General features: G+C 38.8%; 1 protein-coding gene across 1 annotated transcript in view; it reads right to left on the reverse strand.

The window, feature by feature from the left end:
- The window catches only part of PLA2G4A (phospholipase A2 group IVA), a 172,849-nt gene that overhangs the window by 66,829 nt on the left and 81,165 nt on the right, over positions 1–24,855 (reverse strand). Inside the window, exons 6-7 of the mRNA XM_086343323.1 lie at positions 16,091–16,128; positions 13,279–13,420 (exon numbers count right to left, since the gene is read on the reverse strand). Of these exons, the coding sequence (XP_086199449.1) occupies positions 13,279–13,420; positions 16,091–16,128 (180 nt within the window). The remainder of the gene's footprint in view (positions 1–13,278; positions 13,421–16,090; positions 16,129–24,855) is intronic.

Genomic DNA, 24,855 nt, shown 5'->3' on the forward strand with positions numbered 1-24,855 from the left:
GAAAATAACATTAAGCCCAATACAAATAAGGTAGTTCAGAGTAAAAGTAACAGGTAACACTATTTCATTTCAACATATAATACAAAACCTACAATATTGTTCAAAGAGAAATTTCATAAGAGAAGTTGGAAAATTGAATGTAAACCTCTTTAATCCTAAGAAAACAATTCCCCAGATGTCCTTCTTCACATGCCAGGAGCCCAACACATACTTATGGATGACAGTCTTATGTTAGGAATTTTCTGAAAACAGCCACTTATTAAACTGGGACTCATGTAACTCAGTTTTCATCATTGCTTTACAGTAACCCTAAAGAGGTTTTCAGGTCAGAAATTTGGATTGCTATCATTTGAAAGAAAATGCCATATTATTTGTGTATAAAAATTAAATAATGAAATAATTGAACTGTACAGATTACAATTTACAACTTTATTTATTGTACATGAATTACTATGTTTTGTGCATCATTTAATTTTTGCAATTCTATGAGATATATCTTATTGCCATTTTAAAGATAAAGGCATTGAAACACAAGAAACATCGCTTTTCCACTGTCATAAAGCCAGAAAGTGGTGTCCTGTGGATTTAAAGCTGGGTTTGTCAGATTCTGAAGTTTTAAATTCACTGTGCTCCACCGGAAATAATCCCCCATAACTACAGGGACCTTAGCAAAGGAAATCCTCTTTGAAAAAATTTGGGGGTAGGATTAATAAAATTTTTGCTACTGGTACATTCTGGATTCCATAAGTCATACAGAATATGCATTTTTAAAATATAAAATTAAAAATTTTATTAACTATAAATAGAAAGGAAATTTAGACTTACGAAGAAAATTTATTTCATTTAATCTTGTGTGTGTGTGTGCTCAGTTGTGTCTGAGTCTTTACAACCCATGGACTGTATGTAGCCCACCAGGCTCCTCTGTCCATGAAATTCTCCAGGCAAGAATACTGGAGTGGGTTGCCATTTCCTACTCCAGGAGATCTTGCTGATTCAAATATCAAACTTGTGTCTCTTGTAGCTCCTACACTGGCAGCCAGATTCTTTACCAACTGTGCCACCTAGGAAACCTCCTCAAAAGGAGATTATTATTATTTTCATGTCTCAAATGAGGAGGTACTTAAGTGCACACATTATACCATATCTGCATCCATATTGCTGATAATCAGAATGTGAGATGCAGAGTCAAGGACACATAATTCATGCTCTTTCCTTTTCCCCATTATTCAAAAAGAAAAGAGTAATCCTTGTTGAGAAAAACCATTTGGTATTTAGCTAAATTACTTTCTTTTTTTTTTTTTTTGCCGTGGCTCATTGCTGCTGGGATCTTTCTGACCAGGGATTGAACCTGCACCCTCAACAGTGAAAGCACACAGTCCACCAGGGAATTCCCTAAGTTACATTTCAGATTTATGCATCACTTCAGATGCCAGCACAATTTTATGTAACGAATAAAGACTAACTTTGGATGTTTTAATAGTGGTAGTCATTCTGAAATAACTTGCAAAGAATAATGGGGGACTTATAAGGTGCAGATGTTAGTCCTGGCTCTAAGTCTAAAAAAATGAAACAAATAAAAGTTGCTGTGAGGTTTTAGGTTATATTTAGACTTAATTGCACCGATATTTGTGTATAAATGGTATCAATGAATATTTCTCATACTTCTGTCATACGATTACAGGAAATGAATTTTATTTACCAGAATCCCTGTGTTTTGATTAAATTATTCTCATGCATCGGCTTGCGGATATTATTAATTTCCTCCTTTGCAAAATAAAATTTGAAAATGCTCAAAGATTTTTTTTTATGTTTTAATAGATTTTAAGTTCCAACAATTTATATAAGACTTTTGCCTTCTTGGTTCCTGTATTAGTCAGAGTTCTCCAAAGAAACGGAACCAGTTGTAGGTAGGTAGGTAGGAAGGTAATCTATCTATCTATGTATGAAAGCGACTCACACAATTATGAAGAATGACAAGTCCAGATTTGCAGTTGTAGTCCAAATGCCAATAGGTAAGGAACCAAGAGAGCTGATGACTCAGGTGAAGCCCAAGTCTGTTGGAGAATTCTCTCTTGCTTGGTAAGGTTGATCCTTTTGTTCTATTTAGGCCTTCAACTGATTGGATGGGGCCCACCCACATTATAGATGACAACTTGATTCTTCAAATTTCACTGACTTAAAGATCAATCAAGGGACTTCCCTGGTGGTCCAGTGGCTAAGACTTCATGCTCCCAATGCAGGGGGCTCAGGTTTGATACCTGATCAGGGAACTAGTTCCCACATGCTGTGACCAAGAATTCTTATACAGCAACTAAAGATCCCATGTGCTACAAGTCATACCTGGGCAGCCAAATACATAAATAAATACTAATCAAATAAAAAAACATCCTCCACACTGATGAAAATTGACTATCACAAGTCCACCCCTTCTCAACTCAGCAGCTATATGCATCCTTTTAACCATACTTAATCTCCAAATAAAGACAACAAGGTCATACTCCTACCTAACATGATATAGATATCCTGTGTGCAAATGGAAATGCACTAATCCTTTCCCCAGAAAAGAATGCAAAGTCCTTAGATATGCTTATTCTTCTCCTTGATACCTCATAACTTAAATATGAATCTGTTTTTACAATTCTGTGTGTGCATGCACATATACACATTCATAATAAATTAAGGAAGAAATATTCATGGCAAATACAATCTCATTTCAGGCATCTGGTATTTATAACTACCTCCTATTACTATCCATTCTGTATTTTCTTTGCCTTCAACTAGCACCTCAGCTGGTGGGTGATCTAACCTTCATTTTGGAAAGTTCTGGGTCATTAGCAGTCCTTCCTGGATTGGGTTCTTAGAGTTTTCCATTGATGTAACTCAGGGCATTGTAATACTAACAGACGGACACCACAGAGGATCTCTTGTATCTCAGATATACTCTTCCTTACCACATCATCAGTTCAGTTCAGTTCAGTCGCTCAGTCGTGTCCCACTCTTTGTGATCCCCATGAATCACAGCACGCCAGGCATCCCTGTCCATCACCAACTCCTGGAGTTCAATCCCTCTTTAATAGTCAGGGATCAATCACCCCCACCAGGATAGTAGTTCCCTTCTTTACCTACTGAGTAAAGAGGCGCCCACAAAGGTCAGGAAGCAGTCTTAAATTATACTTCAGAGGAATCACTGTTGCACTTTCGGTAGAAGCATCCCTTCCTCAGAATTAAGACCTCTAAGTCAGAAGAGTATAAGGTCGTGCAGACAGGAAACAAATATTTTGCCAGTGGGTCCCTAGGGGTGATAGCGAGTCCAACCACTTCCACTCTTGGAGTCATGAATCCTGGGGATAAACAGCACCAATTCTGGATGCTGATTCAGAGGATTTAAACCTCCCAGAAAACCATATTCCAGGTCTGCAAGGTACTGCCACTGAGCTGGCACTATAACCGAGTCTTCAAAAGGTATTCTACCATTCCATCAAACTAGCTACTTCATGACGGTGGAGAAGATGATAAAGCAGGTAAATTCCGTGACGTGGTTCATTGCCATACTTCATTTGCTGAGAGGCGATTTCCTTGATCAGAAGCAATGCTGTATGGAATATTATGACACTAAATAAGGCATTTTGTATGTCTACAGATGGAAGTTTTGGCAAAATTCTTGAGTACAGGGAAGGCAAATTTGAATCCAGAGTAAGTGTTTATTCAGGTAAACACAAAACATTGCTCTTTCTGTGATGGCAGCAGTCTGGTGTAATCAATCTGCCACTGACGACCCATAGGAATGATGCCATGCTGGGGACTCAGTGTTGGTCTCTGCTGCTGGCCAACTGAGTACTTAGCAGCTGCTGTAGCCAGTTCAGCCTTGGCAGATGGAAGTCCACACTGCTGAATCCAAGCATAACCTCCATCCCTGCCATGATGGCCACTTTTTTCATGATCTTACTGGGTGATGACAGGGGTGACTTGTGAAAGAAACTGACTGGTATCCACAGAACAGTTCATCTTACATACTTCATTAATAAAATCCTTCTCTGCTAAGGCCACTCTTTGGTGGGCATAGACCTAGGACACAGCTATTTTCCATCCAGAAGAAAGATCAATTCATACACCTCCTGTACAATCTTTTCCTTTTTTGTCATCAGTTTTCTAACTGTGTTCTTTTAAAGTCCCTAACCAAGCAGCCCAAGAATTGGCCACAGGCCATGTATCAGTATATAATTTCATGTCTGGCCATTTCACCACCCAAGCAAAATGAAAGACTAGGTGCCTCTTATAACTCTGCCCTCTGGGAAGATTTCCCTTCACAACTTTCCTTCAAGGGTATCCCAGAAAGGGACTGGGGTCCTACAGCTGTCCTCTTTCAGGTGGTACCGAAACATTGTGCAAAATCACCTGTGACAAGAAACAAGTGTTCTTTCCTCTTGTCAACTGACTCCCTTATGAGGCTCTGGATGCAGGATGGAAAGAGAGGTTAGGGTAACAAAAGTGGGACACATGGGTAATTGGGCCACTTCTTAATGGAATTTATGTGTATCTTCAGGGCCTGGTCAGCCTGATTTCATATATAAAACTTCCATAGTATGATGGAGTGCATCTGTGCAAACCCAACTTTATGGCTGGGTGGATCAGATAACATGAGTCAGCTGAGGTCACATGATAACTTGGTCACCTATAGTTAAGCATGTAATCTCTACTGAGGCCCAGTAAGTAGGCCAAAAGCTACTTTTCCGAAGGATAGTAGTTAATTAAAGAGGATGGCAAGGTCTTGTACCCAGGGTGCCTGTGCTGCAATCCACCTACAAGTACCTACCCCAGCCTGCAAAGAGCATTCCTATCTGCCACACACACTTCAAGCAGCAACAGATCTGAATGGTCAGATGGCCCCTGGGGCAGAGCAGCTCACAACTTAACTGAGTCCTATTGTAGAGCTTTCTCTTGTTTTGGAGCCCATTCAAAACTAGCTAAGGGGAGTTCCAACTGATTGTCCAACCATGTTTATGACTAAAAGGAATAAGAATTGACACAGGAAAGTGCTATTGTCATAATGAAGATGGAAGCGAGAGGAAGAATATTCTTAATGAAGGAAATCGAATAAACAAAGAAATAAAAATTCTTATTGAAAACCTAAGATTGATTTTTATTACCTCCTTCTTTGAAATTATTTGGCTTTTTCTCCCCCTCTGTCACTACACAGTCTCTTCTTTCTCTAGTTTTTCACTTAATTTATCTGACAAACTTAAGTACATAATAGTAGTCTAGATAACAGAATATATTACTTAAGGATTACTTATACTCCTATTTTCATACAAAGCTATCTGTCTGTGTATTCCTTATACTCTGCCTTGAGAAGAAACATTTCCATCTTTATTCTTCCATAAAAGTTGAAGCAAATTTTCCTTCTCTCATTTCTCTGCTATATTAATTTCAAATCTGAGTCCCCTAACCAGTTCTTGCTCTCTTTATAGTCAGTTACGTAGGGACATGAAAACTGTTAAGTAGCGTTTCTCTTCAAATAAGAGACCCTAATCTGGAAACTTCATCTGATTAAAAGCTATTTTGGAACAAGAACATTTAAAAGAACTGGCCTTTAAATAATCCAAATATGACAAAAATTCCCACACACGGTGTCACAGATCTTACTCACAGGAAAGACCTCAGCTCTTTTTATTTATGGAGGAATTATATTCATCAGAGACACTGTTCCAATAACAAGCTCACTTATCAGATTTTAATTCCACAAAAACAAACTTGAAAGAGAAAGGGATGATTTGAAGAAATTACTTTTGGGGAATACATAAAGCCTGGAGAAATGGCAGCTGATCGCAATGGCTGCAGACGTGAGAGCATTTAAACCACTTCAGTCTGGACAAAGAGTTATGCTTTTTAGAAACGTTTCATCCAAATGACTAAAATCAATACATTTTAGAACTTTTTATTATCAAGGATAATTGTTTTTTTTAAGTCTTAGTGCTGAGGAGAAGAAACTCTTGGGTTACTTGAAACATTAACTATTTGACTTATTCAAGTGGCTCGGATATTAAAGAATCCGCCTGCAATGCAGGTTCAATCCCTGGGTTGGGAAGATCCCCTGGAGGAGGGCATGGTAACACACTCCAATATTCTTTCCTGGAGAATCTCCACGGACAGATGAGCCCAGCGGGCTACAGTCCATGGACACGCAAAGAGTCAGACACAACTGTATGAATAAACACAGCATTATCCAAGTAGGAAAGCTAAGTTTTTATTGACTTTGACATTGCCCTGGGGTGTTACATAACAACAATACCCACATATTGGTTTAATAGGTACTATTGTATTAAGTACAAGAACATTTAAAAGAATTGGCCTTTATATAATCCAAATATGACAAAAATTCCCACACACAAAGTGTCACAGATCTTACTCACAGGAAAGACCTCAGCCCTTTTTATTTATGGAGGAATTATATTCATCAGGCCTTCCCTGGTGGCTCAGATGGTAAAGCATCTGCCTACAATGTGGGAGACCCGGGTTTGATCCCTGGGTTGGGAAGATCCCCTGGAGAAGGAAATGGCAACTTACTCCAGTATTCTTGCCTGGAAAATCCCATGGACAGAGGAGCTTGGTTGGCTACTGTCCATGGACTCACAAAGAGTCAGACATGACTGCACGAATAAACACAGCATTATCCAAGTAGGAAAGCTAAGGTTTTATTGAATTTGACATTGCCCTGGAGTGTTATGTAACAGCAATACCCACATATTGGTTTAATAGCTACTATTGTATTAAGTGCTACTACAGTATTAAGTAATCAAGATGTGCCTTACACATTCTTTGGGCTGCTTTATAAGACTTTATACTCATCCTTTTAGTTGAATAAGAGACATCGTCTCTATTTCACAAGTGAAACACAGGGAAGAAGCAAGGGACCCAAATTCCTTCTGCCAAAATGCATTCTACATTTTAAGTCAACATTGGTATCCTAAACTGGATGCCGCAAAATATTTGTGAAAACTGGGAACAAGACAGGCACCATCTCTGCATCAATATTGAGTAGGACTATTCTGTCTTAGACAAACTGCTATAGTAGTCTGCTCCTTTTACCTTCAGGAGGCCAACTAGCCAGTACTGAATCGAAGGTGAAGATCTTGGCAGGGAGCAAGGGAAATGGGAGCTTAAGAGGCCCTTGGCCCAGGAAAAACACAAAATAGGAAAATGATACTTGTGTTATGGGAATGGGTGGTGCTGAATACATCTAAGTGGATGATTTCTGCCAAAAAGTCTCAACTAAAACATCAAAAGTTTTAATTCTAGGAATGACTACCAAAAACATGAGTTTAATATTTTTGAAGACTAGCCCAGAGAAAAGCATAATTACTTCATTCTCCATCTGCTGCAGAAAAGTCAATATGTATGAATAGTATGCCAAATTTCACTTTCCCAGAAAGACTCCTTTTCACAACAGGAGTGCCTAGGAGATGAGGCAGCAACTTTCCTTTTGAAAAGGAAAACCTGTGACCAAAGGCCACTGGACTTTTGTGGCAACATGCCCCATAGACTTTCAATTCAACCCTTCAAACTGCGATCTTTTCATCCAAACCTGTCTCCTCCCCAGTCTGTGTTAGTCACTCAGTCGCGTCTGACTCTGTGAGAGTTGGACTGTACCTCTCTCCATGGGATTCTCCAGGCAAGAATACTGGAGTGGGCTGCCATTCCCTTCTCCAGGGAATCTTCCCAACCCAGGGATTGAACCCACATCTCCTGAAGCTCCTGCCTCAGAAGGCGGGTTCTTCACCAATAGGACCACCTGAGAAACCCCCTCCTCCCCAATAACCTGATCAAATATTCCTCAGTTATGAGCCCCTGCTCTCTCTCTCTAGTGAACCCATCTCCTGGCTGAAATGCCAAACCACTGCCCACATTTGTGCCCTGACTCTTACTGTTCCTGATGAATTTGAGGTTCTTGATGTCTCACTGTGAAAGAAATCAGCAAGAGACAAACTGATAGGTCGGAAGTGGATTTATTTAGAGAAAAATACACTCCACCGAGTATGAGCCGTCTCAGAAAGCTAGAGAGCACTGAAAAATCCTGCGGTTAGTTTTAACGGGCTGAGTAATCAGCCTAATCAGTGGGAGGAATATTCCAATTATCTGCGGGAAGGGGCAGAGATTTCCAGGAATGATGCCATGGTTCACTTTTTGGCCTCTGATGGTTAGCCTCAGAACTGTCATGGCGCTGGTGGGTGTATCATTTAGTTAACTATTATAATGAGCGTATAATAAGGCTCAAGGTCCGCTGGAAGTCGAGTATGTGACTACCTTGAACCTAGTTGGTTCTTTTTTGTCGTACCTTATGGCTATGTCATTCTTTTAAAGGTTGTGCCTTGCCCCTTTCCTTCCTGTTTTAATTACAACGCCACGTTTACTGAGGGTCTACTGCAAGCTAGGAGCTGAGCTGGTGCTGGGCATATAAAGGTGAATAACACAGACACTGCTCTGCTCCTCATGAAAATTATATTCTAATGGAAAAAAACAGACATTAAATGAATATTTGTACAAGTATTTTAAAAGTTCAATTGCAGGAAATCCAGAGAAGATAATGTACATACCTGTGCTATAAAAGAACATGACTGAGAGACCTAACTTGGACCCAGGGGGAGAGACAGAAGGATGGAGGAGCGAATGACAAAGATTGCTTGAGTCACACGTGTTCTGATTCAAGAATGAGAGGCTGTAAGTTCACTGAAAAGGGGATGGGGTGGAGGGAGAGGGGATGGGGGCAGACAGAAGCAACAGTGTTCACACGAGAATGCAAACTGGGAAAGGGTTCTTCGAGATTTGGAGCCAAGAGGTACTCGGTGGAGGGGCTGGAGGGGATTTGGGATGAACTAGCAGCACGTGGGTGTCTAACCACCTAGATCAGCAGCGAAGTCCACACTTGGCTGTATGCTTTACTTCGCAGGTGGCGCTAGTGGTAAAGAAGCCACCTGCCAATGCAGGAGACATAAGACACACAGGTTAGATCCTGGATTGGGAAGATCCCCTGGAGGAAGGCACAGCAACCCACTCCAGGATTCTTGGAGCTACAGTTCACAGGGTTGCAAAGAGGTGGACACGACTGAAGTGACTTGGCACGCACAGCAACATGTGAAGCTGGAAAGATGCTTTGAGGCCAGTCCTAAGAGCAGGGGAAGGATTTTAGGCTTGAGTTTGATAAAATCAGATTTGTGTTTTGGAAAGATCGCTGAGACTTCAGTGTGAACAAAAAATGGAAAGGAGGAGGACAAGCATCAGCAGAACTATAAAAAGGAGAGGATTTGATGTTCGGATTCAAATATGCTGAGTGTGAGATGTGAAGAATACAAGTGAATGAATCAGTAAAAGGAGGTACCAATATTCAGGTCTGAAGATCACAAGGGAGGTTCTAAGTCACTGAGAAACATGAAGGTTCTAAGTCACTGAGAAACAACACCATCTCAGCCCAAAGGTGTTGGGTGACACATGGAAGAGAGAGAAAATTCTTAAGTGTGCAGAATGAAGAGAAAAGGGGCTTGGCACGGAGTCTTGAAGAACTCATAAATAATGCGCAGAGGAAGAAGATCTGGTAAAGGGAACCAAATAGGCATGATGAAAATAAAGAGAAGACGGTAGACATATTGATGCCAAGGGGAGAAAGGGTGAGAACACTTGGGAGACTGGCATTGACACACAGACCCTATTGATACTATGTATAAAATAGGTAACTAATGAGAACTTACTGAACGGAACCAGGGTCTCCTGCATGGCAGGCAGATTCTTTACCATCTGAGCCACCAGGGAAGCCCAAATAGCAGAGGGAACTCTACTTAATGCACTGTGGTGACTTGAATGGGAAGGAAGCCCAAAGGGAGGGGATAGATGTGTATATATGGCTGATTCATTTTGCTGTACAGTAAAAACTAACACAACATTGTAAAGCGTCTATGCTCTGACAAAACACTAATTTTTATAAAAGAGAGAAGATAGTAAGTGAAGGACAGTGATTGTTTCAAATAGCAGAAAACATGAGTCATTTGCAGCTATCAAATTAGGTTTAAGACAGAGCCAGAAGATCCTTTTGCATGTGTTCCTTGGTACTGGGGACAAGTGGAGCAGCTGCAGGAGAATCATGAGGGCAGACGCCTGAGGAAAGCAAGGAAGTAGAATGAGACTGTGTAGGAAACTGTGAAAAAGTTTGTGATGATAAGGAGAGAAGCAGAGCGGAAAAGAGAAGGGAATGTCCATTCCAGGGGATTTTTCTGGTTCTGTTTTTTTTTTTTTTTTCTAAATGTATCAGAGTTTAGAGCATGATTATGTTTTTATAGGAAAAGTTCACGGAGAGGTCGAGGCCGACAACAGAGGCGGGGAGTGGTCCTGAGAAGACTGGAAAGTTGCTATGTTGGGATTCCTAATCGGGGTTTGCCATCCCTATCTGTGGTGTGAGGTGACTGAATTGGAAAGAAAAGGTGTGGTTTCTTCTACTGAACTCAGAGGGAAGTGGCAAAGGCTAAACCCGGGCTATGGAATATGTCAGTCCTCTGGCAAGAAATGAAAGATTTATCATCTCATGACTTTAATTTCCCAGATTAGCAGGCTAGTCTATCCGTTGTGAGGAAGCCAGAGGGTGGATAAGCAGCTGGGAATAAGAAACAATCTCATTCCATTTGCAAATAAATGGAAAGCAGCAAGGTGAGGAAGCACTGAGACAGCCAGAAAGGGTCTCGCAAATGAAGCTGAGAGCCATGAATTAACAGCGGGACCCATTTCCATCACTTTTTTTCTGCTTAAATGTCTTTCTCCCCAGCGAGGCTTTAAACCTCGCCAAGGAAAGTGACTGTTTGGTATTAACCATTTCAGCTTTGTTCACCTTCATTTCCTAGCACAGTGTCTCAACAAATGACAAATGGCAGAAATGAAAACTAACTTGAAATATCATTTCTCTGCTCCAAGGATATAACAGTGTGGGACAAGGCGGGGGACAAAAAGAAGGTGTGGAACTGCTGAAGAAAGGCAGACAACAAAATCATAAAGACATCCCAGGAAACCAGAAACTCCTGAGTAATATGTAGTCAAGGATGTGTCTTCAAGGACTTATTCACTGAGACAATGACAAGGGAAAAAAGTGAAGTCACTCAGTTGTGTCTGACGCTTTGCAACCCCACAGACTATAGCCTACTAGGCTCCTCCATCTGTGGGATTTCCCAGGCAAGAATGCTGAAGTGGGTTGCCATTTCCTTCTCCAGGGGATCTGCCCAACCCAGGGATCGAACCCAGGTCTCCCACATTGTAGGCAGATGCTCTACCGTCTGAGCCACCAGGGACATCACGCTAACTGAGACAATAGACAACCACAAGATGAAGGACTGAAGAGAATTCTCTCATTTTTTCTTAAATAGAAATATCCATGGAGGTTGTGCTCCTCCTCCAAGCTTCCTTTTAGCAAAAACTCCCCATCAGCAACATCTTATCTTATAGTTTGCTCCTATCATAGCAAAGCCATTTCAGCATCAGCAGACCAGCTTTTGACCCCGATATTCACCTAGAAACACAGGTAGATACTCTGTTATCACATATGGAACAGGTACACATCTGGTCCCCTTACTCAGAATTTCTCTCCCATTTCCAATTGCATTTGGTCCTTAATTTACAATAATCTTGAATCCCTGGTCTGTGAGTACGTGCATGGGGATAACTATGCATGCTTATAGATATATATTGACTTATGCATTTAATAGGGGCTTTCCTAATAGCTCAGTTGGTAAAGAATCTGCCTGCAATGCAGGAAACCCCAGTTCGATTCCTGGGTCAAGAAGGTCCCCTGGAGAAGGAAAAAGCTACTCACTCCAATATTCTTGGGCTTCCCTTGTGTTTCAGCTGGTAAAGAATCCACCTGCAATGCAGGAGACCTGGGTTCGATCCCTGGGTTGGGAAGATCTGCTGGAGAAGGGAAAGGCTACCCACTCCAGTGTTCTGGCCTGGAGAATTCCATGGACTATACAGTCCATGGGGTCTCAAAGAGTCAGACACAACTGAGCGACTTCCACTTTCATGCATTTAATATCTTTCTAAAAGTAAATTATATTCATCTAAAATATTCAATTAACAGAAAAGCTCAATGCAATAAGTAAAAACTATTACCTGATATGCCATTAAGAAGAAATTCCATTATCATCATTTGATGAGCATCACTACGGCACTTTTTTAAATGTTGTTTCATTGAGGTATGATTGACATATCTTATAACTGCTTTAGGTGTACAACATAATGATTTGTTATTTGTATATATTGTGAAATTATCACCACAATAAGTCTAGCTAATATTCATCCCTATACATAGTCATAAAATTTTTTCTTGTGATAAAAACTTTTAATATCTACCCTTAGCAACTTTAAAATATATAATACAGAATTATTAACCATGGCAGAAATTTATTTTTAGATTTCATAAAGAAGAATAGACCAATATATGGATGGATGGGTGGATGGACGGATGGATAGGTAGATAGGTAGGTAGGCACGTAGATACATACATACATACATACTTACATACATAAATCAGAGAAGGGATAAGTAGATAAGCAGACAAAAACTGGATTATATAATATGTTACTGAATAAAATAAATGGGATTTACTTTGCTGGAATTTAAGGGAAGAAAAAGGAGTTAAAGTACAATTGAAGGATTGTACTTTCAATATTCGTTGACAAACTTTTTAAATTTTCACATCTCTCTATAATTAGAATCATGAAAAATATTCACATGTGGAGATCATTGTTTTAACTACCTGGCCAACTTTGGATATCTTTTCACTCCCTGCTATGAAATAGTAATAATTTGAAACATTTCCTTTTATCTCCCCTATTCATGTCTTTTAAGAAAAAAAATTTTGTTTATTGTTGTCATTAAGATTTATAACATTTTGTTCTGGTTCAGTAATGACAATTTCCACAATTATTTAATCTTAGTTTGTATTAAAATGAATTCAATGACCCGTTTACAGGTTAAACTTTTCCTACAAATGAAATGAACATCTTGTTTGTGCATCAGTATGCCTATGCTTCTTTTAAAAATTACATCTGATAAATACTATGAAATATGGGCAGTCCTTGTGATTATCTTCCTCAAAGAGTTTCCATTTATGAAATACTCACCTTACCTTAGAAAGATAAAGAAATAATACTCAGTCTCAATATCTTCACATTTGAGAGGAATTTGAGAGAGAGCACAAACAAAATTGTTATTAAATTGCAAAAACATTTTGAAAAATTTCCAACTCACATCACGTGTAGAATGCAAGCCTTCACTATTCTTTGGACCCAGCAGTTTCTTCATGTTTTCCTTTATGTTTTCCTTTCTCTGTTGTCTGAAAGCTTTCTCCTGGTCACACAGAGCCATACTAAACCGGAGGTCTGGGGATGAACTGCGTATAAAACAGAGATAATAAACTAATGTCCTCAAGTCTATAGCCTTGTTATACATCATCCAGTTCCCACAAGCCCCGTAACTACACTGATATATTCTCACTTCTTCCCTCAGCCGTTTCCTAGGACGGGATCTGAAATGAAACTATAAAATGATGCTACTGTATCTTATCACAGCAACATCCAAGGGACACTCCTCAGTTTTATCTCCTCTTCTGTTCCTCACAGGTAACCCCTACCTTAAACTTGCTCTTTCTTTTTCTGATGTACTTATTTATAATTTTACATTATACATTTAGGTCTAAATAATATAGAGTCATTTTATAGGTTTTTAATATTTTGTGTAAATGCTATCAACCAGGTGTATTCTGCAAATCACTTTTTCCATTGAACTTTTTTTGAGGATTCATTTGTGTTTATAAGTAGAACAAATTCAAATATCTTCACTACTCTGAGGCATTTTCATTATGTGATTATTGCACAATATATGTATCCATAAGTATTGGTGTTATGTCCATTTTTTTAACTACTACAAGCAGTATTACCACAAACATGTGGCAAAGTTTCCTGTAAGACACGCTCTTTAGAAAGAACACTGCATTAAATTGTCCCAATAGATACATTTATAAAGTACTTGGCACCCCACTCCAGTACTCTTGCCTGGAAAATCCCATGGACGGAGGAGCGTGGTGGTGGGCTGCAGTTCATGGGGTCGCTAAGAGTCAGACATGACTGAGCGACTTCACTTTCACTTTCCTCTTAAGAAGGAAATGGCAACCCACTCCAGTGTTCTTGCCTGGAGAATCCCAGGGACTGGGGAGCCTGGTGGCCTGCTGTCTACGGGTTCGCACAGAGTCGGACACGACTGAAGTGACTTAGCAGCAGTAGCAGCAAGTAAAAAAGTGATTAGAAATATTTCAACCATTACCAAAATTAGCAAGCAGGTACTTAAATCCAGGACTTCTCATTCTACAACTCATGTTCCTTGTAATATACTATACTGATCATTATCTTACATTAAGCACAAGAAGCATGATTTTTAAAAGATCTACAAATAAAGCAATAAACATAGATGTTTAGAAGATATCAGTATGAAAATATGTAAAAGAAAATTGAAAACATTTTGAATAATTTGGCAAATATAATAACAGAAGTATGGTTCATATCTCCTGTACCATCTTTAAGCTCTCTAATTAATTTCTTTCCTGATTTTATTTTTTATTTAATTGAAGACTTTCCACAAAAATTGAATTTTTCTTTAAAGAGCATTTCATTTTAGAATCAAGACAAATTAACACGTAAAACTAGAGTTTGATTAAAGTTTATTGTAGATATATAGTAAATTGCTTCTAGATCTATGTATACTATTTAGCTGCAGTTTTTTTCCTACATTATTTTTGATAATTCTGCTTTGCTAAAGCTGCTGCTGCTGCTGCTAAGTCGCTTCAGTCGTGTCCGACTCTGTGCGACCCCATAGACGGCAGCCCACCAGGCTCCCCCGTCCCTGGGATTCTCCAGGCAAGAACACTGGAGTAGGTTGCCATTTCCTTCTCCAATGCATGAAAGTGAAAAGTGAAAGTGAAGTTGCTCAGTAGTGTTTGACTCTTGGCGACCCCATGGACTGCAGCCTACCAGGCTCCTCCATCCATGGGATTTTCCAGGCAAGATAGTGTCCTAATTACACCAATGGAGATCATTTCCCATTACTTTCATGGTCGAGAAACAAAAATATTTCTAATCTCATGCCAAAATATATCACTTACAAGCGAGAATCGATGTAATGCAAAATAACAGAAGCAAAAAAGCTGGACTGTCCTTTGATATATCCTGATATATACTGAAGGGCAACAGTAACTTATGCAATAATTTTCTAAGTTGAATCAATATTATCCAGGGATCAAAATAAGAAAAATATATAAACCCAATGTCAATGTATCCATACTCATTCATTTAGCAAATTATAAGATATAAAATGTTACACTAATTCTGTGGTGTCCATGTAAATAAAGTGTGTATTAGTAACTTTGGTAAAAACCCACTTCAAAGACATGCAGAGAGCTTGAGGAAGGCAGCATCTATTGACCTCAGTCTTAGATCAGAGATGAACTTATTCTCAAGGCCCCTGACTCCCCTAAGGCTCACCATTTGAAAATAAGTAAATTGAATTTCCAACATTCATTACTGGAGGCCACTTTGAAAGCGAAACACACATCGTGGAACTTAATCATTTGTTTTCCAGCTGATCATTATGAACAAAGGCAGTCCCAATTTTCAGTGTTTCCTCTTACAGTTTTCTGTGTATGATCACTTTCATGTTTTTTAATATCCATCTGAATCAACCAGGAAAAATCAGCCTCCATAGCTGTATTTATTTATATGGGAATAGATATTTAACTTGATGGAGGGCCCTTTCTAAAGGCTCTTCTTCTGACAATTATGATTTAACCACCAAATTACTGGAAACTTAAGCAAAGAATATTAGTTTTTTTGTTTTTTTTTACTGCTGTAACTATTAGGAGAGAGCTAAAGAAAAGCAAAGTACATTTAGTGTGCATTTTTGATACTCAAAGCTGTCAGAATTACTTTGCATATTAAAAGCATAATGTTGAACAATTAAAATCTGTGGATCACTCACAATATTTTCCATCCAATGAAATAAATGCACTTACCAAACTTCAAGAGACATTTCCAGAATCATTTCAGTGACCTAGAACAGATAAATTAGTCAGTTAGGTCATAAAATGGATGTGTGTTATTTATAATGCAAACAAAGTCAAAATAGTTTTTGAGTGACAGATGACTTTTAACCTAAAACTGTATTAAAAATAAAAGTACCATAGCTCTATTAAGATCCTAAATTACAGGTATATTTCAATAAATAATTTTTTGCTATTTTTTTGATGAGATAAGCCTACTTTATAATCATTTTTTCCTTTTCCTTTTTGGCTGTGCCATGGGGTATGTGGGATCACAGTTCCCTGAACAGGGATCCACCCCACTGTAGGGCATGAACCCTCGTCCCTACAGTGGAAGGGCAGGGTCTTCACCACTGGACCACCAGAGAAGTCTTATACATGATTTTAACAAGCATAAGAATTGCCTTGACAGAGTTGTTATCCTCTTTCATCAAAAAAAGCAGTGCATTTAAAAATCATTTTTCAAAAATCATAAAAATTTCCTAAGATTTAAAACTACAGAGATGTGTACAATTATTTAGGGGCTATCCCCAGGCCTCAAAATCAGGGGCCAAATTAAAGAAAATCTGGATGAAAAGTCACATTTGCACATTTGTGACAAATGTATGCTGTAGTAAACCAAAACCAGAATGCCTGTGGGGTGGACAGCAAGACTAGGGGCCAGCCAACTGTGGTCAGTGTAAGCAACATCTGAAATTGGGATGTGGGGCTCAAGTTTTTATTTTTTCAATACTGTGTGAACCAACCAAACTTATGGGAGGACTCAATCCTTCCAACAGGCCGATTTGGGTTTAATGAAGAAAAGAATGACTAACATCCACAGAGAAAAGGGGTATTAGAAAATGTCTTCCCAGAGACTATAAATATATTGCATAGAAAGACCTTCTCAATGTTATCCTGCCATTAGTGATAAACGATGTAACTTTAGATTATTACAAGAAGCAAATAAGAAAATGTTTCAAGGTTTGCTGCACAATTGTAAAATGGTGTTATTATTTTTATTACATCAGTTACCTTAAGAAAATTGTTTGAATGAATGTGTTGAATACCTTCAAATAGAACAGAACTGGACTGGAATGCAAAAGTAGGAAGTCAAGAAACACCTGGAGTAACAGGCAAATTTGGCCTTGGAATACGGAATGAGGCAGGGCAAAGACTAATAGAGTTTTGCCAAGAAAATGCATAAAAGAGGGTCATAAAAAACACCCTCTTCCAACAACACAAGAGAAGACTCTACACATGGACATCACCAGATGGTCAACACCGAAATCAGATTGACTATATTCTTTGCAGCCAAAGATGGAGAAGCTATATACAGTCAGCAAAAGCAAGACCAGGAGCTGACTGCGGCTCAGATCATGAACTCCTTATTGCCAAATTCAGACTTAAATTGAAGAAAGTAGGGAAAACCACTAGACCATTCAGGTATGACCTAAATCAAATCCCTTATGATTATACAGTGGAAGTGAGAAATAGATTTAAGGGCCTAGATCTGATAGATAGAGTGCCTGATGAACTATGGAATGAGGTTCGTGACATTATACAGGAGACAGGGATCAAAACCATCTCCATGGAAAAGAAATGCAAAAAATCAAAATGGCTGTCTGGGGAGGCCTTACAAATAGTTGTGAAAAGAAGAGAAGTGAAAAGCAAAGGAGAAAAGGAAATATATAAGCATCTGAATGCAGAGTTCCAAAGAATAGCAAGGAGAGATAAGAAAGCCTTCCTCAGCGATCAATGCAAAGAAATAGAGGAAAACAACAGAATGGGAAAGACTAGAGATCTCTTCAAGAAAATTAGAGATACCTAGGGAACATTTCATGCAAAGATGGGCTCGATAAAGGACAGAAATGGTATGGACCTAACAGAAGCAGAAGATATTAAGAAGAGATGGCAAGAATACACAGAAGGACTGTACAAAAAAGATCTTCACGGCCCAGATAATCACGATGGTGTGATCACTGACCTAGAGCCAGACATCCTGGAAAGTGAAGTCAAGTGGGCCTTAGAAAGCATCACTATGAACAAAGCTAGTGGAGGTGATGGAATTCCAGTTGAGCTGTTTCAAATCCTGAAGGATGATGCTGTGAAAGTGCTGCACTCAATGTGCCAGCAAATTTGGAAAACTCAGCAGTGGTCACAGGACTGGAAAAGGTCAGTTTTCATTCCAATCCCCAAAAAAGGCAATGCCAAGAATGCTCAAACTACTGCACAATTGCACTCATCTCACACACTAGTAAAGTAATGCTCACAATTCTCCAAGCCAGGCTTCAGCAATATGCGAACCATGAACTTCCTGATGTTCAAGCTGGTTTTAGAAAAGGCAGAGGAACCAGAGATCAAATTGCCAACATTCGCTGGATCATGGAAAAAGCAAGAGAGTTCCAGAAAACCATCTATTTCTGCTTTATTGACTATGCCAAAGCCTTTGACTGTGTGGATCACAATCAACTGTGGAAAATTCTGAAAGAGATGGGAATACCAGACCACCTGATCTGCCTCCTGAGAAATTTGTATGCAGGTCAGGAAGCAACAGTTAGAACTGGACATGGAACAACAGACTTGTTCCAAATAGGAAAAGGAGTATGTCAAGGCTGTATATTGTCACCCTGCTTATTTAACTTATATGCAGAGTACATCATGAGAAACGCTGGACTGGAAGAAACACAAGCTGGAATCAAGATTGCCGGGAGAAATATCAATAACCTCAGATATGCAGATGACACCACCCTTATGGCAGAAAGTGAAGAGGAACTAACAAGCCTCTTGATGAAAGTGAAAGTGGAGAGTAAAAAAGTTGGCTTAAAGCTCATCATTCAGAAAACGAAGATCATGGCATCTGGTCCTATCACTTCATGGGAAATAGATGGGGAAACAGTGGAAACAGTGTCAGACTTTATTTTTGGGGGCTCCAAAATCACTGCAGATGGTGACTGCAGCCATGAAATTAAAAGACGCTTACTCCTTGGAAGGAAAGTTATGACCAACCTAGATAGCATATTCAAAAGCAGCTGACATTACTTTGCCAACAAGGCTATGGTTTTTCCTGTGGTCATGTATGGATGTGAGAGTTGGACTGTGAAGAAGGCTGAGCACCGAAGAATTGATGCTTTTGAACTGTCGTGTTGGAGAAGACTCTTGAGAGTCCCTTGGACTGCAAGGAGATCCAACCAGTCCATTCTGAAGGAGATTAGCTCTGGGATTTCTTTGGAAGGAATGATGCTAAAGCTGAAACTCCAGTACTTTGGCCACCTCATGCAAAGAGTTGACTCATCGGAAAAGACTGTGATGCTGGGAGGAATTGGGGGCAAGAGGAGAAGGGGACGACAGAGGATGAGATGGCTGGATGGCATCACTGACTCAATGGACGTGAGTCTGGGTGAACTCAGGGAGTTGGTGATGGACAGGGAGGCCTGGCGTGCTGCGATTCATGGGGTCGCAAAGAGTCGGACACGACTCAGCAACTGAACTGAACTGAGGATATGCCTCTTAACCTGGGAAGAGGATATTTTTTGAGCCAGCATAAAATGCTGCAGATTATTGACTTTTTTTTTTTTAGTTTCAGGAGATGGAATAAAACAAACTAGATGGAGCTTTCCAAATGTTAAAATAATCTCATGGGTAATTCTCAGTACTGAATTTTATGAATAAGAAAAAGGCATGGAAATAAAATCTGTACAAAAATTTGCCTCTCCCACTAGATTGTAAGCTCTGTCTTAAGTAGGTCTCTATTACAGGTTCATTGCACGGTGTTTGGCATACAACATACAATCAATAAGTATCTGTTGAATTACCGTGCATGTGTGTGTGGAAGAGGAGCATATGAGGTATCATTTCCTGTCAAGAAATATTTCATTGCTACTAGAGGAAAAAATCATAGGCTGGTCCCACCCACACAGCAGTTCTCATAAGGAATTCTATGAATATTCAGTATTACTTTGAAGTTGATAAAATAATCAAGAATCCCAGTACAAATGAAATTATTCATGCCTAGATAAATTATAGTTCAGTTTTAAGTCAAAAAGGTGATTGGCTTCTAAACAATTTATGTAATTGCTATGCATTCTATCAAGGAAAGCACTGCTCAGACCACATTTCAGCACATTTCCATTTCTACATTTCAAATGGAATCTTTCCCAAAGAGGGGCTTGGAAAACATTTTTACACTGAGTGAGGTTACTTTCAAATATTCAGTAAGAAAAAAAGTGGATAAAACACGGTCTGCTTGTTTAAAAAAAAAAAATACATGAAAACTGGTATTAAAATGAGACTAGACTTACTGTTTTTATCTACAAAGGGCAAAAGCCCCAAGAAAGAATGGAAATTAAAAGAACAAGATTACAATATGGAGTTTTCTAACTCATGGAAAAATCCTAAGTTGGAATGGGCTTTCTATTTCAATATGCCACCTCATGACAGAAAGTGGGAAAAAGCTGGCTTCTCAACTGCTCTCAGAAGCTCTCTAAATATTTTACATTTAAAAACATCTGATGCCTGAATATATCTAATGCCTACTTGTCCCAACAATAATAAAAGGAAAATTAACCGCTATGTTTATCATATTTGTTTTCTCCATGAGAATGTCCCTTCTACATCCAAATGCAACCTTTCTTGGCTAAGACACTCGTGATCCTAGACAGACAGATAAGACTCTTCAAATGAAGGCAGGAGGAGAGAAGAGAAGACGTGATTTTTCTGAAATTTGGAGTATTATAGAAGGTGCTGCCATGGTTCTTGTCACATGGATTCAGGTCCTTACTTCCATGTGTTGCCCCAGAGGACCACCCACAACCTGGAGGAAATTTTAAATTCCCCTACTTGATGCTCTATGTTCAGACATGCTATGAAGATGGACATTCACAATCTCTCTGCATCGTTCACCTGGAACGTATCATTACAGATAAAAGAGCCACAAAAATATGTACTTCCTGTGAGGCATTAAACAACTGTTGAAAACTTCCCACACATCACATGAAGCAGTTCTGCATCACCCTCTTCCAGGTTGCTTGCAGTATCAAGGCTACTAAAAGGGAGGTGGTCAAATCTCCCTGGGCTCCTCAATCCCAAAATACACTTAGCCAGGACAATGAGGAGAAGTCCACCTCTTCTAGGAATTACTAATATAAAAAGCAGGCTGTACTCACTGCATATTCTAGGGGTAAACAATCTCTTCCTTGAATTTCACAGTGTAAAACAGTTTTCGAGGCTTAAAATGGAAGATGTTCCGTTGGGACAGGCAGGGTAGGGGAACTGTAGGCGAGAAACTATTTTTCCAAAGCCATATCAGACTTAAAAATAATTTTTAAAGTATCTAACCCACTAATTCTCTTGCAAACTTCCGAGGGTTATTTTGAAATAATAAAGCGAATAAAATCAGCACAGTGCCCAGCATTAAGAAAGTCCTTTAGAATTATTTCCAAAAGATACACACAGTCAAATAAGTTTTAACTTGAAAATCTATCATATTAGTAAAGAGCTCTTCAAATATGCCATACCATCACTTATTATAACACTCCAATATTTACAAACTTTACTTTCAATAAAACTGATTTTGAATTCTGATCCTTCCTAACTCAATTTACCCATTCCCCACTTGTTAGAAACAAAGAGCAGCTTATTACCATATTGACTCAATAATCATTACATCTTTCGGGAGAATTACATGATATTTACCTGACCTATGCAAGATAACAACAAAAAAAATTATATCAACAAATAAGGGTCATTTTTACAAAGAATCATGTTTACATAAACTGTTACTTCATCCTATGAAGAAGGAATCAGATGTGGATGTAAAAATGTAGGCAATCCAGGTACAGAGGGGAAATTATAATCTCACCAATACAAGTGACATCTAAATAAATTTTGCATGTTTAAAATTGAATGATATGCTGCTAAAATCATCTTTTAAAAATACATATGATTTTTTGATGTCACTGCAAACTAACATTTTTTAATTGAGATGTAATTCCATATACCATTATATTAGTGTCAGGTATATAACAATGATTTGGTATCTGTATATATTGCCATAGGATCACCACAGTAAGTCTTGCTAACAAATACAGCTTCTTAATAAAATTAATTTTGCATTCACTACCAGGAATCATATAATCTATCACCCAAGAATTCAGGGCAGTTGTACCTCCCAAAATATCCCAGGAAGTCTTAAAAGATTTGAAAGACAAAAAAAAAAATACACTATTACTTCTGTAGCCATGTTTCACTTTATCACAGAGTTTTCCTGTTTACTTTTGACAACAGTCTCTTTTTCCATAAAGTCCCTTTTTTTTTAACATGGAGATTGGAAATTCAGAAAGAACGGTGTAACCATTAGCTATCATACAATAAATCAGACTTCTTATAGCACTATTATGAAACCAAAATACTACCTCTTTTTCAAATGGGAATGTCTCATGCTCTTAAGTTTTTCTCTTTTTTAAACTTCATTTACTTTCATTATGCTCATCTGAGCACTTTCCAGGTTTCCTGTATTTCCCACATTCATTTATCCATTCATTCAAAAATGAAAGTATCTGATGCCTGTCAGGTCAGATAAGTAACATTAAACATACTGAAAGTGTTCTAGTCCTTGATGGAACTTTGGTCCAGAAGAGGATCCCAAGGATGCAAGGGCACACTCAGGTGCCCCGAAGTTTAAAAGTTATAAATTGTAGAAGTATCAAAATAGATTCACCTAAGTTTTCACTGCTAGTATGCCAAAATACAAATGCGTTCTCTCATAAAGTCAGGAATTGTTTGACCTATGTCTGAACTCTGCCCTGTGTTAATACAATGGCATTCACATCTTAGCTGAAGATCTCCCAAATTTCTCACAAAATTATATATATCTCTTGCTTTCCCTCCAAAGTCTGCTCTGTCTCATTCACTGTGCTAAATCGTAGTCTTTGCCTTCACATATCAATACATACTTTTCCAATGCAATCATTCTGATACTAACTCACCATCAAAACTACCTTTTCTTAATTTTGTCACTATCTTTTCTATAGGACTGTCTCATTCATTTTCAAGTCGCAATCAGGAAAGCACAATAACCAAAGAAAACATTCAGTCAAAGTTAAGATACCACAGAAACCATGAGATATGGCTATTTTAAAACAATAACACTAACTTCCAAATAAATATGTCCAACTGAAACACCATACAGCAGGAAATCCAAGACTACCTTCCTCAGAGTATTGGCCAAGATAAAGATTCATCTAGGAAAAAAAAAAAAAAGTGCAATTTTTACCCATCTAACTTCAAAACCTTAGTATGTTCATGATTTTATTGAAGTGGGTGATTTTGCTTACACAAAACATATTGAATTCAGAAGAAACCCTATCTTTCCACTTAAAAATGGGATATTGCAACAAATGTCACACTTGATATACAACCAGTCCATTCTAAAGGAGATCAGCCCTGGGATTTCTTTGGAAGGAATGATGCTAAAGCTGAAACTCCAGTACTTTGGCCACCTCATGCGAAGAGATGACTCATTGGAAAAGACTCTGATTCTGGGAGGGATTGGGGGCAGGAGGAAAAGGGGAAGACAGAGGATGAGATGGTTGGATGGCATCACCGACTCGATGGACGTGAGTTTGAGTGAACTCCAGGAGATGTGATGGACAGGGAGGCCTGGCGTGCTGTGATTCTTGGGGTCGCAAAGAGTCGGACACGACTGAGCAACTGAACTGAACTGAACTGAACTGAATGGGTGACTAGAGCATTTTTGATTCTGAACTGGGTTGAAACAATGATCACTAAATGTACAGTCTCTACCTGTATATAAAGAAGTTCATTTCGGTCAGTAAGTTCAAATCAGCAAGTGTTAAGAGTTAAGTCAGGTTCATGAAGCACTCAACAAATACTTCAATCCAGCCAGTATAATTATAATGAGAATATTTAATATTTATTTGGTGCTTAGTGAGCCAGGCACTGCTCTAAAACTTTCCATCTATTAACTCATTTAACCATAACCACAACCTTTAGAGGTAGGTACTACATATAACTCTGCTTCACAAATAGAAATACACGGCTAAAAGAAAAAAAAAAAATTCATCCGACATCACAGAGTGAATAAGTAGCCAAATCATGATTCCAACCCAGACAGCTGTCTGTCTGACTCTGAGCCTAGGGTCTGAGAAGCTGCACGTCTCACCAAGACAACTCTGACTCTCTCCAAACTTATGATTCCAACAAGCACAGCCTAACCCAGATTTTATGAATGTTAGCTGGGAAACAAAACTGCGGGGCTCAAATTAGTTTTCTCCTCAAAAAAAAAAAAAAAAAAGAGAGAGCATTCTAAAATTGAATTGAATGATAAATCATAGTCTCAGGAAAAGCTGAAAAACTTCCTGCTTTCCAACTTCAGTTGATTCTCACTGTCACTGAGCAATCATTCAATTCGCCTTTTCCTGACACATTAAAGCTAATGCCACACGTATCGTTTGCTCATGTCACCCTGTATTCCTCATATCTATACCTGCCACTTTCAACAGAGCTAGTCTGTTAAAGCTATATCAACTTCTGTTTTCAATATCAAACATTCTATATCTCTACGTACCAACTTTTGACTTAGTAATACTTCTGAGGAAAAAGCCAAATCCTGTTTGCTCTAAATTCCCCCATGATCTGGTCAAAGACCTTCCATGACTCACTGATATCAGTAAGATATTACTCGAATTTCAGCATCTCGAATTTGAGCCCTGCTAAGGCTTGATCTCCACGTACCTATT

The sequence above is a fragment of the Bos grunniens genome, chromosome 16, assembly GCF_055505025.1.
Source record: "Bos grunniens cultivar Pamir isolate PY7600 chromosome 16, Bosgru_T2T1.0, whole genome shotgun sequence".
NCBI classification, from domain to species: domain Eukaryota; kingdom Metazoa; phylum Chordata; class Mammalia; order Artiodactyla; family Bovidae; genus Bos; species Bos grunniens.